The following is a 23,959-nucleotide window of genomic DNA, read 5'->3' as shown; positions in this document are numbered from 1 at the left end:
AAAAAAAGGCATAGAAAATTTTGACTTTAAACTCAGAATTCTGACTTTATTCTCAGAATTCTGAGATTAAAGTAAGAATTCTGACAATAAAGTCAGAATTCTGACTCTCAGAATTCTGACTCTATTCTCAGAATTTTCTATTGCCCTTTTTTTTTCTTTGTCCATGGCCCTAATCCTCTTCGGTAAATATCAATATTTAGGGATATGGTGAAGGCGAAATGTTCTCAAATAAGAAACAAGAATTTTGAAAACTATCGGGTGTTTTCAGTCCATAAAAATATCAGCTCGTAGACGGGCTCAGGTTTGTGCGTGATTGGAAGAACTTCTGACCAATCAGCATCAACCTTTCTGTCCATGTCTGTGATTGTCTGGCTGTTGTGGCACAATTGTAGCGCGGTGCCCTGCTTTGTTTTGAGCGCAGAAGAGAGAGAATTATTCCTGAGTGAAAATTGTTTTGATTACCCGTGTTTCTGAGTTTCAAGACCGTTTTTCTGTTTTAAGTAACAAATAATTCTTAGAGCACAAAAAATTAAAGTTTTACATTTAAAACAGTGAGAATTGCGCTTGAAATAATGGAACAAAAACCACTACCATAGATAGGAGGCTGAAAGTGCAAAACAGAGCCAAATATTTATATAAATGAAATAAGACTCAAATTAAACTACATGACCTTTGTTAGATTATTTTAAATTATATAGATTTAAAAACAAAATATAAAATTTAGGATCACATTTTCTAACCCTACAGTCTGCATTTAAAAACCTCCATTCATGTTTTCTTTGAAAAAATGAGAATTATTTGTGATGATGTTTGAAAAATTAGACAAGATCAGACTGGGGAATAAAAAATATATATATTGTTTTAACCTAAAAACTAGTGGTATGAATTTGGACTGGACTAAATGCATGTTGAGTGTGGATTTCTAGATATTATTCCGTGTTTGCAGAACGTTTTGGTGATTTAGCAAAAGAAGTTAAAAATAAAATAACAGAAATACTTGTGGTCATTTTTCATAATCAGATTTAGTGATATAAACATCACTAACATTTCTCTGGACTATGTATTGTCTTTTTTTAAACAAGTTTCCTTTTTTTTTTTACATTTTCTTCATTAAAAGAGCTTTCAACAAATTCATGTTAGGCTCAAATAACTTTCTAAAAGAATTATACCTTCTTTAGAGATTTTTAACCTTTTAGATAGTTTTTCTTTTTTTAATGTATATTTTCAACAGTTTTTCTCCTCTTTCCTCTTAAATCTTGCTTATATGGTAAAATTTAAAAGAGTTTAACAAAACACAACCTAAATAGTTTAAATATCTTTAAAGAAAACGTTATTCCTGAAAACAGGATTGCAGATACGAAGGTGAATGAAGTAAAAACCCAGATCATCTCAACGTTTTAGCTTATTTTAGTGAGTTTTATACAGAGTGATAGAGTTGAATGTTTAGAAATGTCCAGTGTTCTGTTTTGTGGTGAATCAGAGACCTTTAATGAAAAATGATGTGCGAGTTTGTCAGAAAAGCACTGTGGGGTGTGACAGAAGTCAAAGCTCCCCATCTGTCCTCATTTAAGCAGCTTTTGATAAGCTGCCCAACACCTAGCAGTAGAAAGCAAATTAGATTTGCCCCTGAAAGTGGGAGGGTGTTTGTGTGTGGAGGTAGGGTAAAGAAAACACTAACCTCTTCAGTGCTGTCCATCAGCACTTTATCAGTCCACACCCACTTGTTAGCACTAAATTGCTTGTAGGGAAAGTTTCCCACAAAGAAAAAACACAACTTTGAGAAAATAATTGAGAAAGTTTTATTTTTGGGGGAATAAAAAGAGTTCTAAAGATTTTTTTGATGCAAGGTATATTCATACATGTACATAAAATGTTTGATTGGGGCAGGAAATTAATAGAAATCCTTAAGTTACCCAAAAAATTGGTCATATCTGTTGACACGGACCATATTATCTCAAAAATTACAGATAATTTCATTTAAAAAAACTGAACAAAAATGTGGGAAGTCTTGAGTCTGGATGCTTTGGCTCCCTCTGCTGGTGACTTTACATTATATTGACGGTTGGTACATTTGCAATAAGGTGGACTCAATCGTCTCGTAGACTTTGGAATCACACGATTTGACTCGAAGGACAGCATCTTATCTGTCCCGACTCCTGTTTTTTGATCTTCAGCTCAGAAGCTCAAAAAGAAGCACGTCAAGCAGAAGTCTTCTCTTAACTGTCAAATCTTTAAGGCACAAAAAAATCATGATCACTTTGATCTTTTTAATAATATATCTGAATTCCCCACAGAAAAGTCTTACTTCAGGCAAACTGCTCACTGTCCGTTTTTTTTCTTCTTCTTAGATTTTGTAGGCGTGATTTCATCTGTGAAAGCCACCGTGCCGTCACTACCACTTTCATGCTTTCTTTTCTTGCTCGGTTTGTCGCTGAGGTAACCGCTGGAGTCGCTGCAGTGGACTTCAGGAGGAGATACCTCAATTTCCTCCACCTCTTCCTTCAGATGTTTTTCTTTTTTCTTTTTCTTCTTCTTCTTTTTGTCCCCAGCTTCTTCATTCTGGATCTCATCTGTTGTTCCATTTGGATGGGGCGTTGAACTACAGTCCACCTGGTTCTGAGGTAACCTTGTTGTTTCCTCTCCTGTCTCCAGCTCTTTGATCTGATCTTTTTTCTTTTTCTTCTTGGGGGGTTCCTCTGGCTCTTGCTGGACTGACTCTGGGTTTGGTTCTGTGTCAGCGGGATGAGTAGACTCTGACATCTCACAGAGGGCCAGCAGCTCCTGGACCCTGAAAAAGACAAAAGAGGAGCGCTAAGTAACATCAAGAGGACATTTCAAATGTTAACATTTGCTTTTTGAACACTAAAATACAAGAAAAGGGAAATATTCATTCAAAAGCAACTAAAAATCAGCACATCTAGTCTTCCAATTGATAGTATTTGAAAGGCTTAGCATTAGCTATATATTAGTCCATCGCAGAATCATGGTTCACCTCTTGAAGTCTTGCTGTTTGCATGCTTTTTTTTTTTATCAGTGCTCTGTGTTTTGCATCCTGATTGGCTGGAAACATGGTCAATCAATCCCCTCTGTCCATGTTTCCTTTAAAGAACTGGAGGATAAACCTGCTGGACTTATAGCAGCAGCAGAAAGTTGAATAAAAAGTGTAGATTTGGAGACGGCGCTGCTGTTAGACACTAGCCGCCGTTACATGCGCAAAATATCTTGATCGGATCAATGGTCGGATTGAAATCCAACCGTGCACATGGGCACAGAAAAACCTTTTTCCGAATATAACAAACGTTCACATGGTCACACTTTCGGTCGGAATAAATCATGTGGGCATGCGCAGTAGTGTTGAAAATACCAGAAGAGGAAATGAGTCCCACAGTAAACAAACCTTGCTGCCATATACATTCAAGAAGCAGCTCTGTAATATACCAGACGATCTTCCAAACGTCGTTTTATTAATGTTATGAATATTATGAAGTGCCTGCTTGTTTTAATGTTAATCCGTGTGGTCAGTAATTTTGTTTGTGGAAGAACGGAGCTGGAAGAAGGGTTAGGCGAGGGCTAACACGTGCTAACAACATTAGCCTTGTTTCATGAACATAAAATCCATGCGGGAAATGCCGCAATCTGCATCTTGGCTGCACGTAAATATGTGGGAATAACATCAGCCTATATTTTGTCGGGACACGACTGGAAACACAAATCCACGTGATTGTTTGAACAGTTTCTAAGGACTGCTTAGTAATATGCTTCAATTCCACGGGTCATTATCCAAAATAACAAAAAAAGATTGGTGGTCCTGCCAGAAAACATGGAAATAGTGCCAAGTCTAGTGCTACCATTGAGTTTGGATAGACTACAAGATCAGCCTAAATGTTCACTAGTCAGAGAAAACTCACTCAGATATTCCTAGAATGCTTTCTACAAGTTCTCCTTTATAAGCTGACAGTAATCATGTCACATTAAAGTCACATCCTTGTTTTTCCAGCTGTTAGTGTAATGGTAGCACACCAGTGAGCTACCATTACACATCCAATATGGCGTCCAACTCTGTGCACGCAACAAGCTAGCGAGGCGACTCTAGCCTAAATATGTCATTAGAAAAAACGTCCACATTTGATACCTGGTCTTGAGCAGACGTCCTCTGATCAGAAGCACCCCAGCAGCGTCCGCATCCAGAGCTGTCACCTCAAACTCCAGCTCCGACCCGATCTTGGGCCCCGCATCCCTCCAGGTTTCCACAGAGACGAGATTTGGTTTTGGGATGCTGGCATTGAAACAGCCGTGCACAAGACAGCCAACATGGCTCACTCCTAGTTTATTTACTTTACCCTGCGGGAAATAGAGCATCTGTTCATGCTGTAGTATGTCTGCATTATTCTCTAAACAAAGCTTCAGCTCCTCTGCAAATATAATAGCTTTTACCAAAGAAAAACAAAAACATACCAGGAGTTTCTGCCCTTTTTTGGGTTGAAATACAACAAAATTGGCCTCTATGTCCATGTGAATGTAGCCGCTGTCATCGTAGATGTCTCCATGTCTGCCCACTATCCGGATGTTGTCATAAGCCAGGGGTACTCCGTTCAGACTGCAAGGCACATGTACACATAGCTGAGAAAAGTTGTGTCACAGCCAGACGAACAAACATCAGCTGACTGGAATAAACTAAACAAGAAGGTAAATACCTAGACAAAATGTTCTGTGTGGTCCTAGTACCTAAAACTGTCCATCCCAAAGAACCCAGAGGGGATCATACTCCACCATCTTAACCCAGTGCCCAACGCTCTTGGAGGATGGCACTCTCCAGGTTCTCTGGACAACATTCAGGGCTCTCAGGTATCTCTTAAATACCGGATTCTTTAAGGTAAACTTAAGGTATGTTAAAGGCATCCCCAACCCCTGGGCGGTAGACCGGTACCAGTTTGTTGGACAAATGGTACCGGGCCGCAGAGAAAAAAACAGGACCTCCATTATTTCTGTTTTATTTAGTTCTGGGTGAAGTTTTATTTTAAAAATCTACTGGATTCTTCACCGCATCCAACTCATTCTTCAAGTCGCTTGGTTGCGTGTTGAAAATCCATCGATACTTTCTTAAAGCGTGCGCAAACTGCAGCCCCGAAGCTAGCACAGTTAGCAAAAAACAAACACATTTGGAAAGTTTCTTTTTGCAGAGAAGAGCCAGTGAGGAAACAGAAGACGATCCTTTGACTTCAAAATAAAAAAACAGCAGCATTTAACAGAAAAAAAAGGATTTATTGTGACAGTTGTTCCCACAGACAATAATAATAATACATAACATTCAACAACCAGCGGTCTAATATTACGAGGATGCTGCTAATAAAGTTGTTCAAATGGTGGATTCCCATTTATAATCATATTTAAAAATAAAACACTTTTTTTTAAATTTATCAATTGCACCATAAAAGTCGGATGAGGGTGAGGTTGGCGCTGACAGCAGCTCCACGGCGGCGGAGTAAGACGGTACCTATGTTCACGTGACTACTGCTGGTTAGTAAGCATAAAGTGGATTTCCATCTTTATGCAGACGACTGCCAAATCTTTGTTGCTATGCGCAAATGTCCCGACTGTTCAGGCAACAACTGGACGGCCAAGTGGATGTCGGCTAACTTCTTTGGGCTTAATGAAACAAAAACTGCAGTAATTATGTTTTCCCGTCGTGGTCGAAAGGATCGCGGTCTTCATCTCCTCTCGCTCGCCCCGTTTCAACAGTCTGTGGTCTATAACCTAGGCGTGAAACTCGATGCTACCTTGAAAGTGGACCTCCAAATAAAGGCTGTAACCAGGTCCTGCTTTTTTCAGCTGCAGCGTTTGGCGAGGATTATGGTTTTTTTATCCAAATTAGATTTTGTAATTGTGTAGCATCTTCTGTGTAGTCAAGGCTAAATTATTGCAGCTCCTTATATGCGGTGTCCCGCAATAGCGAGGCTGCAGCTAGTTCAAAATGCAGCCGGCAGATTTATTCGTGGTACAAAGAAATCTGAGCGCATTACCCCAATCCTGGTCTCCTTAAACTGACTGCCCATGCAATCGTTTTTTTTTTTAAAAAGAAAAAGAAAATTCCTGTTTTTGTTTTTGTCATTAGCAGGTACGGCATCTTCTTACCTAGTCTGCTTTTAAAATATTCTCCCCTCGAGTTCTTGTGCTCTGCTGACCAGTGTGTGTTACTATTGTGAGAACCACATGTAAGTTCTAAAGGGATTGTGCGTTGACTCAACATCCACCGGCTAACAGAGAGGTTACACTCTTGGAGAGCTTTAAAGCCAAACTGTTCCTCCACCATCACGCCGCTGTCTCTGCCTAGCTGCCTTTTTGTTATGTTGGTTTCAATCTCTGTTTTTATACTTATATGATGTATTCTACCTTCCCTGTGTACAGCACTTTGGGTCTACGAGGCTGGGGGTGGAAGGTACTCTAGGAATGAATACATGAAATGTAAATGTCCTTTTCAGCCAAAATGATAATAAAAATAACAAGCTTTTTTCAACAGCATTTTTTCGACAATGCTGAAGTTGGCTTCTGATTCACAGCTTCTGATTCGCGGGAGCACTAAAGAAACATTCCACTGCACTTTTCACACAGCGGTTTCTGAACAGGACCTGGTCTGAGGTGGACTCTGTGCGTAAAATGCGATACAAATCATTCTTTCACATTTTTACAAATCGGAAGAAGGTTTAATAAATCAGAACCTGCGTTTAATGCATTCTTAACTATCTAATGTATAATTTAATCCAGGTTTGAGGGGTCCAGGTCCAGCGGTGTTTTAACAGGGACCGGTTTTAGGTGATCTTAGCCCGAGAAATGCATTGAATGTTTCTTTAGTGCCCTCGCGAATCGGAAGCCAACTTCAGCATCATGTTTTTTCGTCTGCTCCTGATGATTCACAACAATTAGATTAAAAAATACTTAAAAAAGCCGTTTTAATACCAATTTTCCTTAAGATATGTCCTCCAACGTGAGAAAAATGTGACAAGAACATGTTTGAAAAAGAATTTTCATTGGAGTGCGTCTTAATGAATCATCTTAAAATTGATCCGGACACAGACAGATATTTATTGTGTTGTAGTTCATTTGGATGGATGGATAAAGTCTCTTTTTTTTTAACGCGCTTCATCTTCACAGACTCCACTAAAGGATGTCGGGGTACCTCTGGGAGAACTTCAGGAGCTCCGCTTCCAGCTCCTCCTGGATTCCGCTTCTCTTCTTGTGGAGGTAGACCGGCGGGAGGACGACGTGCCTCCTGCGGGGGTTCATCACCAGGCAGGAGTACGGCGCTGACAGCAGCTCCACGGCGGCGGAGTAAGACGGGACCAAACACGGAGCACCGCCCGCAGCTTTTTCTGCAGCTGCGGACGCTGGATCCACCGGAATCGAGCCAGAGACGGCAAGAGGTTCAGCCGACATTTTCACGTGTTTTGGTTCGGCGTGGATCAGGTTCTCCATGCTGCGTGAGAAGACCGGAAAACAAACAAGTCGTAGTTTCCGGAAAGAGGATCGACCTGCCACCAACCGAAGTTTAACATTTATGCGTATGTTGCCCTCTGCTGGTGAGGCGGTGAAACTACAGCATGAAATATGAAGCATGAGCAGAAACGTAGTCTTTTATTTTTATTTTTTATTTTTATAAATAAATGTTTCATTCTTGTTTCATTAATGTGGACTGGAATCATCAAAGCCAAAGTGGGACTATTCCCAAACAGAATGAAAGATGTTTAGAGGCAGGTAACTGAGTGCTGGGAGGAGGCGCATTACCTGGAGGTACACCGCCATTTGGAGACACAGAGTGAATGAACATGCTTCACCCTTCCCGAGGTCGAGCATGCAAGTTGCTTCCAAAGATCTTTATTAGCACCACTGTAGCCCAGACACCAGTGTTTTTTTCTTTATAAAAAAATACTTCTATTTGTTTATTTTGCATGATTGTGTGTTCTTTTAAATCTGCTCATGGATCTCTTTCCTTTCTGCATGGATAGTGGTCCTGAGTGCAGGACTGCATGGCCATTTAAGGACTGTCAGCTGGGATGAGTGGAGAGCACTGGGCAAAATACTAACCATTCACATTTTTCTCTCTTTATTTTTATTCTAGATGTGTTGTTTTCAAATATATTGTTTTATGAAACCATTTCTTTTAGATTAGACCTGTTTTAACCTGTTTTAACATTTTCAAAGTAAAAGGCCTCTGCTGTCTCTGGTCACTCCAGAGACAGCAGAGACTGCAGATCTGCCGCTTCTCGGCAGATCTAATACTTTGTACTGTAGTTCTGGGGCTTCACCCTCTTAATCTTGATGTCTTCTCTTCCTGCAATAGTGGCAATGACAAGACAGTTGTATAAATATAGGAGAATATTGTGTTATTTATTTCTATAGGAAGACTCCAATGGTCATGCCCTCCCATAGTGTTCTGTCCTTTGTTATGTAATCTGTGGAATGTTATGCAATGGAAGCCTGGTAAAGGTTCTCATTGATTCTGGATCCTCTTCTCAGTGGAAGTGTCACATTAAGATCATTAGGGTGACCTAAAGTGTGAATTTGAGCAGCTGATGAACACTCTGTCTTATATTAAACATGCGGTACTTTCAGAAACATAAAGACAGAAGCAAATCTACACTGCAAAAACAAAAACTAGTACAAAAATATATTTTTGTACTTGACATGAGACAAAACTACTTCACAAGTAACTTTTCCGTGTGGTAAAATGACTGGTTTTAAGACAACATATCCTGAACATTTTGTAGAAAATGTTTTGTTTTAAGTAATATCGCTAAAAAAACTATTTTTTGACTCATAATGTTCTTTTAATCTTGACAACTTTATCTTAGAATGTTTGATTCTAGTCTACAGCTCTTAAAGTAGGATTTTTTAGGGGGAGAAGTAGCATGTCCTGTAGGTTTACCCATCAATGTACCTACTTTACAGAAGTGAAAGGGTTTTAAAAGCAACACACGCTTTTTTAAAGACACAATATTTCCAGTTATCAAAGCAATATAACTAATTCAGGACAACATGCCTTATTTTAAGAAATCTTTCCAAGACAAATTCTACCAGTTTCTATTGACAGATTTCACTTATAAAAAAACAAAAAAACATCTTGTATTCTATTTTATTTAACCTGCTTTGAGAAGGATATTAGTTGCAGTGTTTTCTCAAAGAGTACACTCCAAATTATTTGATCCTTGCAGAGATTTAAAACTTAGTTTTTAGACAGTCAAGCTATTTTATCAGGTTTTAATTATTTTAACTTCTCTTTGCTCTTCACCCTTCTAGGTTAATCTTAAAATCAGTACAGAGGAAAATGTTTGTCTCATTAGGAGATAAGATTTAGAAATGAGGAAGGTATTATGAAAGCGAGTCAAAATCCTTTTGCTCCATACGCTCGACAGCAGAAAAACTTGCTTTAAGACAAAAGAAACTCAGATTGACATTCGAATGCATTTTATTTAGATTTTAAAATTTAGATTTATGTTCTAAGATTAATTGCTTATTTTACATTTGATGTATTAAGATGGGCCAACTTTTACTAAAATCTTGTTCTCATTTTTTCCCCCCATTTGCTCTAAAATGAGTCGTTTCCACTAAATGAACCAGTTTTTTTTTACCACTGTAAGTTAAGATGAACTACAATTAGGTACAGAAAAACTCAAAAAATTCAAACCATTTGCTTTGAACTAGCAAAAAATTACTTAATATTGGGCTGTATAATGTTCAATTTGAAGTAATTCTATCAATATTATTATTTTTTTTCCTAGTTTTAGGCCCCTGTTCTAGGTGTTGTGTCACAGGAGGTCACATGATTCAGCATTTCTCCCTGCAGATGTGGTGTTTTGATTTTGTTTTTGGGTGGGGCATGGCCCCACTTCTGTGTGCTGTCAAGGTGATAAATAGAGACGCGGGTTCTTAGTCAGAAATAGACCCCACAGCTTTAAATGCTGGGGGACTTACACTGATGAATGCACACACACACACACACACACACACACACACACACACACACACACACACACACACACACACACACACACACACACACACACACACACACACACACACACACACACACACACACACATAGCCTAGTGCTCAGAGCTTTTTGCAAACTTCACAATTAAGTATTGAGCAGCACGATGCTGTCAAGGCAATCAGCCACTGCTATGTCTGTGAGCATGCAGGCTACATTTTTGCTGCTTATCTCTCTTTCTCCTTTTGCTTCCGGAAGCACTTCTGAAACGTTTGACAGGAGCAATATAAGAGATTTGCTCCTCCAGTTAAATATCCTATGAGTGACGGACCTCTGAACGGAGCCAAAAACCTCATTGTGTTCAGCTGCGGTCCAACGGGGAGTCGGTCTCAAGTCCTGCTCTGCAGTTACAGGATGTGAGCTCATCAGGGAGATTTTTAGTTTGTGAAAGGAACCAAGAGCAATCGTTAAAAATAAAAAAATTACTGTATATGAATTAAAAGGGTAAAAAAATCGCTGTTGTTTGAGGAACAAAAGGATATTGGCTTAGAGAAAATGTGGAGATAATTTAATATATAATTCAATTTAAAGACCCACTCAGATGAAAATTGGGTTTTTAACATCTTCTCGCAGAATTTTTCTAAGAATAGAGGAGATGTTGAAATAATTTAAGATTTTACATGTGATTCTGAGTATTTCGTTATTTAAATCATGATGGATCAGTAGCACCTTTCAGTCGGGTCGCAAGCTTCGTGCTCTGCTCCATTCTGATGCGTCCACTTGCAGAAATGTTTAGATTGTGTTTGGATTGTGTTTAGAGAACAGCAATTAGTGAAACCATGGGGACACCACTGAAATGTGTATTTTAACCTAAATATTTTGATATTTTTTAAAAATTTTCAATTTATATGTGTAAATAGAATTTTGAGTCACTGCAGTCAATGCAGTCAATGGTCAAAAAAAAGGTTATTTTGTGCACGCAAATTAGCATTTTGTGGCTACAATTCGAATTTTGTGCACACAAAAATACTAATTTATGTGCCCAAATTAGCATTTTTTTGGGCACAAGTTACCAATTTATTTGCATTTTGTGTGCATAAGTTGGCAATTTGTGAGCACAAATGAGCATTTTTTTTATTAGCATTTGGAGGTAATAATTGGTATTGGGGCTCGCAGGTGAGCGTCTGGTGGTTTTGTCCACCCCAAAGAGAAAACGTGGGATCTCTGTTCAGCGGGCCCAGCACATGTAGGAGAGCTCAAAAAGGGCTGTGTGGTTCAGGTGGCAGTTGAAGGGGGTGGGGGTGGGGGTGGGGGGGGGGGGGGGGGGGGGGTGGGGGGTGCGCCAGCGGCCAAAGTCCCAGACATGAATTTTGGCTTTTGGAATTATGTTGTTATTGAGTTTAAATGTGTAACCGTTGTGCTATCCAAGGCACTTTACCATTGGGAGTTGGGTCATCTAGACCCACTAGACAGTGCACTGAACCTTTTTTCTTCAATGATTTGTGATCTTCACTGGTGTCCATGGATTACTTGAAATCTTTCCACCTTTATCCACCTTTGTCATGGTAGGGAGAACACGTCAATGCAAGGGTGGGGGGGGGGTCATCTAAGATAGCACAAGGGTTAATATGCAATTTTACACTTGGGATGGAAATTTCCCTCTTTTGGCAGGATCGCCCAAGAGGACCTGGTTGCACACATCAACATCCAGAACCAGAGGTCCTTAACCGGAACTGGAAGTCCCCCCACATCGCTCAAAAAAGTCTTTATTCCAACAGGCGACCATAACAGTTAGGTTTTTTTTCCTGTTTTAATCAAAGTTTTTCTAAAATTCTCAACACTTTTGGATCATGGTTAGGGTCAGGATTAGGATTAGCATAAATTGTATAATTTCCGCTTCCGGCCAATAATGTCAGGCGCCATCTTGTCTGCAGCCAGGTGCCTCTCGACTGGCTTTCATCTTATTTGGATGACAGGACTGTTTCTGAGTGTGAGCATGTCCAGATTCTATTCTTTAAAAGCTCCAATATGTTGATTGGAGTTCCACAGGGCTCTATTGTAGGACCACAAAACCCAGTTTCATTTCATTGCTGCACTGATGATAGTTCTATTACACCACTACTGTCTTGTTTACCAGACATCAAAGATTGGATGGCCCCAAGATTTTTTTAAGTTTGAATTAAAAAAAAACTGAAGTGATGATGTCCGGTCCAAGCAGCTCCTCTAACTCCTCCTCAGTGGAGTTGAGTCTCTTGGCTCCACGTTTAAAACATTATGTGTCAAACCTGGGTTTTAAAATGAACAGTGAATTTAAACTTGAATGTCAAATTAGCTTAGCGGTAAAAACCAGCTTCTTTATTTGAGGCAGTTGGTGAAGCTTTTTTTTAAAATCTTTAAACAATTGTGCACCGTCATTCCTCTCTGAGCTTCAGATGCCTCAGATCAGCTTCTCCTGGAGGTACCAAGGTCCAGGAGGAAGCTCAGAGAGGACTGAGCGTTTTAAGTCTGTGCACCAAAGCTGTGGAACGCTTTACCACTGAGCATCCAGCAGCCGTCTTCACTGTCCATTTTTTTTAAAAACTTCTTAAAATCCATTTTTATTGCAATGCCTTTGACACGACATGAAACTCTGCTGTGCTGGTGTGTTTCACTGCTTTATTGTTTTGATTTGCTTTTATTTGGTGTTTTTACATTTGTATGCCACTTAGTTATTTTTTTAGCTTTAATTGTTTTAACCTTTTAGCTTTAGTTTTTAATGTTTTTTAACATTTAATGTATATCACCTTGTTTGACAGCGGTCATTGTATGGCGCCATATAAATCAATAAAACTTAAACTTGAACTCTTGAAACATTTCATTCACTCTAGTAATCCAGTTCAGGTTATTCATACTTTATTTGAATAAATTTTTTAAGAAGCATTAAAAAAATATGTTTGATTTATAGTTACCTGAAGATATACAGAGCATTTCATAGAGCTTTACTCTATTTTCACATCTATGCGTTCCATTTCCAGATCATACGTACAGTTTACTGTTGGTTATTGCAAGCTGCATTTCATTACTCTTTAGTAGAAGTGAAAGAATGTCAGGTAGAAACATAGAAACTCTTTCAAACATATGGATGAGCTGCATGCTTACATTGTGCTCAGTGCTTTCACAAAGACGTCTTCGTCGTTGGGGTCAGACTCAGATGCAGATGTTTATCTTCTCGTCAGCCTGGCTTTGGTTTGAGTTGAACAGAGGGTCCACGTGAACCCACGTTTGCATAATAATTTAGAAGCACGAAAGCCTTGGTCATGCTGTCTGACTTCCTTTTGGAAGCAAAAAGGAAGTTCCAAGAGAAGAAAAACCTGGTTCGTGTACAGTCAGGGTACAGGACTGTACAGCTGGCTCTACCATCTGACAGCAGGTATTTCAGTAAATGTCTGTTTCAGTGGGAGCAAGTGGCCTCTTGTGACAAATCGTCACGGTGAAGCGGCAATGTGTCCATTATAGGAGATCTGAGGAACGCCGTTACTCGAGCTGTCGAGAACCTCCTGAAATGAACACACACATGTCTGATGTCTTAGCGTGTTCACACCCACACATATGCGGTGCACTGCCATGCTCCCTCTTACCTTCTCTGTCATCTCATGCGAGTGGTGCAGCGAGTGCTCCCTCTCCATGAACATCCTCTGTTGCTCAGAGCTGGCCAGCCGACAGGTCAACCATGTTGATAAGGTACAGGAGGAGATACCTGGAGATGAAGGGCTTTTCACATAAACGCACACAGGAATAGGCTCCAGTCTCACTCCAGTACATGAGACTGACATCCGTACGGACATCTGAGCTTAATTATGTGGTAGAAGAATGATTCGTTCAAGGAAAGGCCACTTTTGTAGGAAAACCAACCTGTCACAGGCACAAAACTTCAGAAATACATGTTCTTTTCTTTAATTAAGAAAGTGTGATGAGCCACCACTGCTTTGCCACAGGGTAGGGGGCAGCCATGGAGTTGTTGCTGCAAATCCTTTAATTAGGACCCCCTGGCTTGTTAACTGACTGAAATCTTTGCTCCAGTTTTCTATTTTTAGACTAATAATGTTGCTGTGATTTCAGCTTGAGAGACACACTCCAATTAAAATGGTGTTTTTAATGCTTGTAACATATTCTTTGGGCATTTTTCTCATAATGGAGGACACATATATAGAAAAGTTACCACCTTACCAACCGACTGGGTAGCTCGGTTGGTAAGGTGGGAAGCTACCACGCAGGAAACCAGGGTTCGATTCCCGGAGGGGAATGAGCAATGGTACTGGGGGCAATTACCATATCAATGGCGAGCAGTTAACATCACCCAGTGAGGGTCCTTGGGCAAGACCCTTAACGCTACTGCCTCCCGAGCGCGGTTTCGGCTGCAGCTCACCGCTCCCCAAGGGGATGGGTCAAATGCGGAGAAAGAATTTCCCTTCGTGGGATAAAATACAGTGTATAAAAAAAAAAAAAAAAAAAAAAAAAAAAAAAAAGTCGCTCTTCATTCAAATCGTTGTGAATCTGGGTAAATGACGAAAAATGACAGGACTAGCTTGTAGCAGTGACGTAGGTGCTACAATTGGTGGGTCACAAGCTCCCCGCTATATGCTGACACATCCACTTGTAGACAAATAGATCCATGAATGTCATTGTTTTCCTCGTATGAGTTGGAACCTGGATCAAAACTGTACGACTGGATAGCTACAATGTTGCTCGCCATTTTTGTTGCACTGGTATTGTTACGTTGGGGGTGTGAGGGACTGTAAGCTATTGGGAAAGCGCAAAGACAGAGAGCTCTCAGCAACAAGGAAGGGAAGGGGGGACTCAAACAGAACAATCAAAACTATGATTGCCTCACATGTAGGAAATCAACACAACACTTGGGACCAATGGGTCAAAGAATTCTGATACGCCATAAACTCTGCATATCAAGAAACAACTGGAAAATCTCCTGCTGAGATAACCTTAGGGAGAGTGTTTAAAGGACCTTTGGAACGAATGATATCATCACCGCCTTTGCCAAATAGCCCAGCCTACACTCTTGTAGAAAGACAAAAGAATCTCACAAATCAAGTCAAGCAGTGAGTGAATAAGTGTCAGTCTAGACAAGCCCGTTGCTACAATACCCGGCGGAGAGATGCGCAGTTCCAGCCGGTCGACGAGGTCTGGATTCGCGCTCATCCTCTTTCTGATGCAGCTAATATTTTTCTCAGCCAACCTTGCGCCCAAGTGGACGGGACCAGGGCATGTGGTGAGATTAGGGCCCCTTAATTATCAAATACAGTGGGAAGAAACTAAGAAAAGTATCACTGTTAATATGGTCAACATGAAACTATTTCAAAGGTAAACCTTCCATGCCGCTGGCTGGAGGGGGGGTATGTGACAATGTCATATTACACTGATGTTGTGCAAAACATAGTGGAGGAAAAATCTTTAGACATGGTACCGTCAGGAATTTATGTTTTGTATAAAAAATGTATGTATGTATGTATTCCTGCTGTGAAAAAAGTGCCTGTTTTTTTTCCAATGTAAATTACTCTTCAAACGGAAAATAATCAAAACTAAATAATTGGAGAACTTCATTAACCCTTGTGCTATCTTAGGCACTTTACCGTTGGTAGTTGGGTCATCTAGACCCACTAGACAGTGTGCTGAACCTTTTTTCTTCAATGATTTGTGATCTTCACTGGTTTCCATGGATTACATGAAATCTTTCCACCTTTATCCACCTTTGTCATGGTAGGGAGAACACGTCAAACACGTCAATGTAAGGGTGGGGTCATAGGATAGCACATTGGTTAAAAGACTATATAAGGGGGTGGTGACGAGACAGACTTCCTCCGAAACGCCGGTGAGGGGTGTGGCGCGAGGATTTCCCCTGTCACACCTGCAGGCCGCGAATGACAGCTCCACAGGTGGATGTTTGGAGTGAGTTTGCTAACTTTTTTGGATGCTGAAGGCGTTAATGGAAAAAGGAAGAAATCCACTAGAGCCGGGTCGTTAGATCAATGGAGGAAGCTTTACCGGGAGGCGCGATTCCCACAGCAAGACGTGCTTTGTGATTGGGAGCAGGAGGGTTTGCTGCGAGAGCCCACGTCAGAGATCCTGGATTTAACGCTGGTGATATCGAACCATATTTTTTTAGTTACTGGTATACCAGAACAAAGTGATCGCTTTAGGGCTACTTTTTCTGTTGTTTTTTGACTCTCCTCCTTTTGTGGAATAACTGAGTTTCCGGATGGAATTGAACTACACTGACTTAAGGCTGAGCAGGCTTCATCTAAATGTTTATTTTTGAACTGAACTATCAATGATCATTTTGTTTGAACTCTACTTTAATTTAAGATGTGGAATTATGTCTGAATATTTCTGTTGTATTTATCTGCAAATTGTTTCTCCGTATTAAGACACTCTTTTGTGTTTAACCCCTTTTCGTGTATTTGTTTTATAGTAACAGGACAAGTTATCCTAGTGAATTGTTACAACGTCACACTCACTCAGTCCAGCTCTAAATGATGCCAACAGTCCCGTTTAAAATAATCTATTTTGATCAATTCCGGTGTTGAAGTAAAATCAAAATTCCTTTTACAATTTTTTTTGCACGCATTCTGAAAAATGTCATTGGCAGATGACATGATGATCTAATGCCTTTTAATGATGTGTATGACCAAAGTCAAGTTTGTAGATAGCATTGGAATAAAATATGACTATGATAACAAACTAAGAAACAAACCAACAAAAAATGTTTGTATGTTCTTAGCTCACCATTTATGTCCAGTTCACTTGAACATGTAGAAAAGTTTGCACCGGTGTCAGGAAACTATAAGTCAGGAACTACTATGAGTATGCCTCTTCTAACAGCATTATTTGTATTAGTAAAATCTTTAAATCTTAGTATATTGGTAAATGTTAACAATGGTGAATGGCGTATACTTGTATAGCACTTTACTACCTTATTTGAAGGCCCAAAGTGCCCTACAGTCAATGTCCCATTCACCCATACACACATTTATTTACAGGCAGTAAAGGCAGTCCGGTGTTTTTAATGTAATTTGGTTTGCACTTAACAGAAAAGTATCTTAATATGTTTTCGTCAGAAAAGTACCCTTTTAGTGAAACGTTTTTATAAATATGCTGTGCATCACTGTGTTCTTTATCCAAAGGAAATCTTTGATCACAAACACATGAGACACATATTCTGCCAACAGTCAGATATATAAGAATGCATCTAAGGATGTTGTGCCCTCCTGCTTCCTTTGTGCTTATTTACCCAGACAGGCCAAAGTCATGGCAGCCAGATGCATTTTGCTGGGCTGTTTGCTCAAAGCCCGGACAAACTGGAAGTTGAGAATCCCTCCAATCAGCCCACAGATGCAGCACGCAGAAAAGAGGATCATCTGAAAGACACACAAAGATACACAGGGAGGGAGTCACAATTGACTTGTATTTAAAGTTTAATCAGCTAAAGAAAAGCCATCCCCTGAACGGAGCATTAGATTATTCCTGGAAGAGCCTAATGGGCAAATTACTGCGCTTCAATTGGTCTACCTCTAAAAGTATAAAATGATTTCTCTCCACTCTGCCTGACTGTGTGTTTGTGTTTGCATTTCAGGCATCCTCTCACCCCTTCCAGTTCAAATGCCGTTAGTGGCTTAACTGAAAGCAAAGGGGGCATCTCTGATTACACTCCTCACTCTGAGAAGTGTAGAAAGCAGCTGGCAGGGGGCCGGAGCTAAACCCACCTAACTCAACCCCCCCCCCCCCCCCCCTCGCACACACGCAAAGGAGGAGAGCTGAGGCAGATAAGAAGAAATGAAGATGAGGCTGAATGGAAAAGGCAGATAGATGGAGAGTGATGGGAAGAGGGAAGGCATGAGGAGAACGACAATAGTGAGAAGCATATAGGGAGAGACTGATGGATGTCTCTGTTACAGCAGATTGGACTGACATTGATCCATCATTAGTGCCTTGCCGGCAGGAGACAGAGAGTCAGAAAAAACATGATGGCTTGGAGACACTGGGAGACTGCAAAAAAAGACTGGAAAGAGTGACAGAAATAGAGAAGTGACTGCATGTCTCCTCTGATTCTCACCGGCGTGTCTTTAGAAAACATTGTGTTTTTGCCTGAAGAACATCACATTGTCTTGTATGGACACAAAAATACCAAACAAGAGTGCAGCAACATGCAATCTATGATCCATTACACCTTTAAACATCTATGTATTGAAATATTTACAGGATCCACTCCGATGGAAATAGTGTTTTTGGTGTTTTTAACATACTCCTGTGGCATTTTTCTCATGGTGGAGGAGAACATAAAGAAAATATGAAGACAATTAAGAAGAAAACTGCATTTTTGAGTATGTTTTAATTCAAATTGTTGAAAATCAGGAGCAGACAAAAAAGTATTTTTTCCATGTAGAAAATACACTTGGTTGGCCACAAGCTACTTGCATTGAGTTCTCAGCAAAAGGGAGGGGAAGGGGGGCAGGGTTGCTCTGCACCAATGATTTCACCCACAATTTAGAGGTGAATTTCTAATAAACTACTGCCGCTCTGCAGAAACTATGTCCTATTAAATGACATGTTTTTTTTCTATTTTGTCTATAAGGGGCATGATCATAATTAAAGGACCACTAGGAACGCTGATTGGAGTGGGACAAGAATCGTCAGTGAGAGGTGACGCCACATCACATTATCAGACTTCAGACGGGTGAAAAGAAATATTGCAACTTAAGATGAAGAAAACAGTGTCTGCAGCAGACAATAAACAGAAGCTACTCTAGTTCACATGTCTGCAGTCATCAGAAAGCTGCAGCAAAACTTACTTCCGTTCATTTCTAGCCTGTGGTTGTGTAAAGTAAACAGCTCGTAAGTATAAACTGTGAACTCTGCCTGACCAGTACTAAATTTAAATATGAACATTCCTGCTCCTGCTGATGTGGAGTTAGATGTTTTTGTCTTTAATGTCCTACTCCGATCATCTTTTGATCTATTTTCAGTTTTCCCAGAGGTCTTTTAATTATGGCTATGTCTTTTTATGCTGTTCCAAAAAAGCTGTGTTATTTTCTAGGACAGAGTTTCTGCAGAGCGACAGTAGTTTATTAGAAATTCACCTCCAAGTTGGCAGGGGTTGTGGCCCACCCTTTGCCTTCTCGTTGCAGAGAGCTTGGAGAAGAAAGCAGGTTGTCTTCCCAGTGTATTTTCTACGTCAGAAATGAGCTCTTTTTCAAACTGCATTTTTCTGTCTGCTCCTGATTTACAATGAGTTGAATAAGAACATCTTCAGAAATCTAATTTTGAGATTAATTTTCCTCGCATATGTCCACCATCGACGGGAAAAAAAAAGGCTCAAGAACATGTTAAAAACACCAAAAACACCATTTTCTTTGTCGGAATGGGTCTTTGAGGAGCTTTTCCTTTACTGCACAGGTGTAAACTCATCTGTGTTGAATTTCTGTCCATGAACACTGATATTTATGACAAGGAGGCTGTTTCATTCAACTAATCTTTTGATTGCATAGGACACCCTTAACACTTAAAATTTGAGATTATGAGACACACAAAAATGGTACTGGGGCAACTACCATATCAATGGCGAGCAATTAACAGCACCCAGTGAGGGTCCTTGGGCAAGACCCTTAACGCTACTGCCTCCCGAGCGCGGTTCAGCTGCAGCTCACCGCTCCCACAGGGGATGGGTCAAATGCGGAGAAGAATTTCCCACTGTGGGATAAATAAAGTATCAATTATTATTCTTATTATTATTATTATTATTATTATTATTATCATTTATTCACATTCCATAGTCACTGTTAATCCCAGTAATCGTATGTGTGTTTGAGGATAAAATCTTTAAACGAAGGCTCATTAACCTGCAGATCTTTTTGAGATTTTAGTGGATTTCATCTAATTTCAATCTCTGTCGTTTGGCATTTCTACTACCAGGCTAGGAGATCACAACACTTCTGCATATAAATTGTTCTTCAGGCTATTTGAACTGTTGGTAAATAGCTGTTAAAGTTAAAGTACCATTGGCTGTCTCGCACCTAGGTATGTCAAATTTTTTCTCCACATTTGACCCTTCCCCTGGGGGAGCAGTGAGCAGCAGACACACTTGGGAACCATTTGCTGGTTTAACCCAAACCCCTTAATGCTGAGTGTCGGGCGGGGGGGGGGGGGGGGGGGGGGGGGGGGGGGGGGGGGTCTTTGGTATGACTTACCTTCTTCAGGGTGGACACTCTACCACAAGGCCACTGAGCTGATTGTGACTGTTCTCCCTGTCAACAGACTTTTATTATCAAAGTATGTTTATCAATTATCAGCGTACTTTGATTACCACTCCCAAAAATTGTATCATTTTTCTTCCAGAGGCAAACCGCTTCAAATCTAGACTTGTTTTTGACGTGTAACAGAACTAGTTACAGAAATTAATCTTTTTATCCCCGATTGCTTAAATTCTTGTCAGAACTGTTGACTGTTGTGCCAGAGATCCTTTGAGAAGATCTGAGTTAACCAACTTTTGTGCTTGTTGAGCAGTTCCATGCACCATGAACAGATGCCGGCAGGACACCAACCCCTGAACTCATAGCTGAGTACACACCCCAAAGACCAACAGATGTTTGGGGTGTGAACTATGTTTACGCGTATATTGGACTTTTTCAAAGTTTTTAACAATTTTTTGTGAATTTTTCATCTAACACAAATGTTAAAAGTATCCTTATTCTGTTCATATTGAGCATGATATACATTTTTTCCTTCAGCACCAGGATTTCTAATCGCGTCCTGATTACTGCAATATTTTGTCCCTGTTGTGTGTAATTATTAGTATGCATTACTGCAATTGATGTTTTGTAAATTTTAAGCAAGTAAAATTCTACAAATCAAGGATTTAATGATGTTTGTACAGCTTCAGAAACGTATAAAGATATTTGTTTTTGTCCTTTACATCAAATGTTGCTGACAATTTCTTCTTTAAATGCTGTTAATCTTTAACAAAATTGTCTGAAATACATTACTGGAAGCTGTCTTTTACCCCATAAATGTTGATATTTAATTTAATACAGATAGAAAATCAACAAAATGTTTTCATTGATTGAGAAACAAAATCTCTTACAGTTTGACAATATTCATGTTTACTCACAATAAGACCTGTTCTCCTCCGGGCACAGAGCACTCCACATATCCCACAGACCAGAAACTGTAAAAAAAACAAATGATACAGAGTTAAATACTAGCATTGAAAATCCTGCATTGTCGATCTTCTCCTGTTGCATTATTTGTCTCTTTATGCATATATATATATATATATATTGCTGAGTGGAGCGATCTCAGATGACAGTTTTGCTTACATTTTTTGGAGTTACCAGCTAAAGTAAGTGAGTGTTCAACACTTTGCTTGTCTTGCTATCAATCTTAATTGGTAGGCTATTTTGTGCTTAGTTTTGGCTGCAGTAGTAAAACAAAACTGCAAAAAAGACAATCTGAGCTGACAAAAAAGTTTGGAGGTCTGCTGCATTTGTGAAACATTATTTTAATGCAAACTTCCCACTAACTTACAAGCAAAAAAAAAAACTCTACTTGACTGTAATGGATAATCATGGTATTCAAATACCGTAATCTTCAGTGTGTGTACCGTATGCATTTCTGCAAAAACGTCTATTTCTGACTGTGAGGAATTGCACTGTCGAGGAGATGGAATCCTCCTCGTAACATATTTGTCAATTTTTCTTTATGTTCTAAATAATGTATGACTTCATGTCTGAAATGGGTTTGAATTACCTGTGTTTTGTATTTTTTATTAAATTTTCTCCATAATTTTGATGCCTGAAATAAATAAAACTTTTAGTGCTCTTATGCAGGATAACATTTGTTCACATGATATCAATGTGAGTCAATCCTTCTTATACGGTAGTCTAATTATTACTTATATTTTTACTTTATTTAGTAAAATACTGCATTGTCTCAGCTGAATCACTAAGTACACAAGAAATAACAGAGACATTTCAAAGTTTTGCAACAAAATCAAGACATAGAGGCTGCAAGCTGCTCTGTAACAAGAGGAGAAGCTTGAGAGTATTGGGTGTAAAAGCTTTGACCCTCCCCAGCATGACAAGAAACTCCAACACTGAATAAATCAAAATTGATTTTCTGCCTTAAACTATCATGATGAATTCATATATAGAGCAAAAATCTACTTTTGACATTTACAAGTACTGTAAACTATAGGATTCTCGAAAAGATTTAAAACCTTGTTTTTAAATACTTAAACTATTTTACCAGGTTTTCTGCTGTTTTAACTGATCTTTGCTCTGTACACCTTTCTAAACGTTTCTCAAAATCAACACAGTTGAATCTCATAGAGCTATGATCTGTAAATAAGGAAATTATTATTAAAACGAGTCAAATCCCTTAAGCGCCATACTCTTGACGATAGAAATATTGGTCTAAGATGCAAAAAAACCTCAAATTTAATGTAATTTTTGGTTCATTTTTAGGGAATGTTATTTTAAAGTTGTAGCAACAGTTAGTGTAAATGACTAAAACAAATATCTTTATACATTTCTGAAGTTTTACAAACATTAAATCCTTGATTTGTGGAATTTTACTTGCTTAACTGTCATTATTTTGTCAACAGAAATTTAGTTAGTTAGTTTTAATAGGTGCTAGTTTCAGATTTTATGAGGATTCATAAGATTATATTATATTTTTATTCTGTTCACATTTTGTTGTAAAATGAGTAATTTTGACTTATTATTACAATTACCCTAGTTTAATGTCTCGAATTAAACTATAATTAGGTACATAAAATCTCAAAAAAACCCACAAACCATTTGCCTAGATTTAGCAAAAAAACAAAACAACTTATTAATTGGCTGAATAAATTTCAATTTAAAGACATCCTATCTAACAGATGCTTCTTTTTGTCTTTGTTGTTGCTTATTTATCCTTTTTTGAATGCTTATGTGGAACTCTGTTTCTAGATTTTGATCTTATCAGATTTCCTCTTTTTGCAAAGACAATTTTACAACTTTCTACTTATTTTTTCTTGAGATTAGTGAATTAGTAGTCTTTTCCTATTCACGACCTTTTTAAATGAATTAAAAAATGTTAGACTTTAACATTTGCAATAGTTGAACACATCCTTGTTTTTAATATCTAGTGCAGTTGTAAAAGAATGTTATTCAATAACACAGATCGGATCATTTCCCCAGCTGAGATTGTTTTACACATTTCCCCACTTATCCTGCGTGGACCGTCCGGAGGGAGAAAACGTGGACTAGAGTTTGTCCCAGGACCTACACAGAGTCCACTCCAGACCGGAGACGCGTCGCCCTGCCGCGGCTTGTGCTCCCCTCGAACCCAGCTGATGCCCACGGCGCCCAGGACGATACTCGCTACTCCCAAACCCACTTCCACCAAGGAGAGCACGAGTAAGCTCCATAAGATCTTACGGCTGGAGCACATCCTGCCCCGCGGGGCATCTCTCCAGCTCCTGGAGGAGGAAACAAACACAGGCGACCTCTGTTCTCCAAAAAGACGCGGATCTAATACTCCATGTCCGGTTTAAGAAAAAACTGTTTGGTAAAAAAAGAAGTGATGATCAGGAAAAGATAGAAGAGAATGACAAAGTGGTTCAAGCTGGCAGAGTGGGGAGGCAGGTGGATGTTTTCCAAAAGCGCCAGCGCACAGGTGAACTTCCTCCACCTCAGTTGCGTCTGTTTGTGTGGAGCTATCCAAGGTAGCTGGTGAGCACAGCTGCATGCTCACAGATGCGCACATGCGCACACTGCAGGGCCGTATCCATAGGGGTGAGGGGCTCAGTCTCTGCCCCTTCGTGGAAACTTTTAATGTAGGTGAACGAAATATCTACCAAATTAACCTACAATTGGCCTACAGGTAAATGCCCTAGAAGGCAAAAACACTTTGATTGATGTTTGTGCCATTCGTGACTCTTCAACTAAA

General features: G+C 39.5%; 2 protein-coding genes across 2 annotated transcripts; both read right to left on the bottom strand.

Annotated features, from left to right (window-relative positions):
* Positions 1–1,782: 1,782 nt before the first annotated feature.
* twistnb (TWIST neighbor) lies at positions 1,783–7,511 on the bottom strand. Its single transcript, XM_011480818.3, has 4 exons — positions 7,175–7,511; positions 4,456–4,597; positions 4,133–4,341; positions 1,783–2,788 (listed from the first exon to the last, which is right to left on the bottom strand). Exons 1-4 carry the CDS (start codon positions 7,468–7,470, stop codon positions 2,320–2,322), a joined length of 1,116 nt encoding a protein of 371 aa, XP_011479120.1. The 5' UTR covers positions 7,471–7,511; the 3' UTR covers positions 1,783–2,319.
* Positions 7,512–12,852: 5,341 nt separating this feature from the next.
* On the bottom strand, positions 12,853–23,715 carry tmem196 (transmembrane protein 196). The gene is made up of 5 exons (XM_011480817.3): positions 23,297–23,715; positions 21,138–21,194; positions 17,265–17,391; positions 13,600–13,718; positions 12,853–13,518 (listed from the first exon to the last, which is right to left on the bottom strand). Exons 1-5 carry the CDS (start codon positions 23,459–23,461, stop codon positions 13,447–13,449), a joined length of 540 nt encoding a protein of 179 aa, XP_011479119.1. The 5' UTR covers positions 23,462–23,715; the 3' UTR covers positions 12,853–13,446.
* Between the last annotated feature and the right edge of the window lie 244 nt (positions 23,716–23,959).

The sequence above is a fragment of the Oryzias latipes genome, chromosome 11, assembly GCF_002234675.1.
Source record: "Oryzias latipes chromosome 11, ASM223467v1".
NCBI lineage: Eukaryota > Metazoa > Chordata > Actinopteri > Beloniformes > Adrianichthyidae > Oryzias > Oryzias latipes.
Note: the sequence above shows the minus strand (reverse complement) of the source record. Positions and strands in the feature narration are given on the sequence as shown.

Coding starts and splice junctions, on each gene's coding strand:
- twistnb (XM_011480818.3), bottom strand. CDS start 7,470: ATGGAGAACCTGATCCACGCCGAACCAAAACACGTGAAAATGTCGGCT. Junction 4,342..4,455: donor AAAAAGGGCAGAAACTCCTG/GTATGTTTTTGT, acceptor TATTTCCCGCAG/GGTAAAGTAAATAAACTAGG. Junction 2,789..4,132: donor GGACGTCTGCTCAAGACCAG/GTATCAAATGTG, acceptor TGTCTTTTTCAG/GGTCCAGGAGCTGCTGGCCC.
- tmem196 (XM_011480817.3), bottom strand. CDS start 23,461: ATGTGCTCCAGCCGTAAGATCTTATGGAGCTTACTCGTGCTCTCCTTG. Junction 17,392..21,137: donor GGAGGAGAACAGGTCTTATT/GTGAGTAAACAT, acceptor TGTGTCTTTCAG/ATGATCCTCTTTTCTGCGTG. Junction 13,719..17,264: donor CATGACTTTGGCCTGTCTGG/GTAAATAAGCAC, acceptor CTTCATCTCCAG/GTATCTCCTCCTGTACCTTA.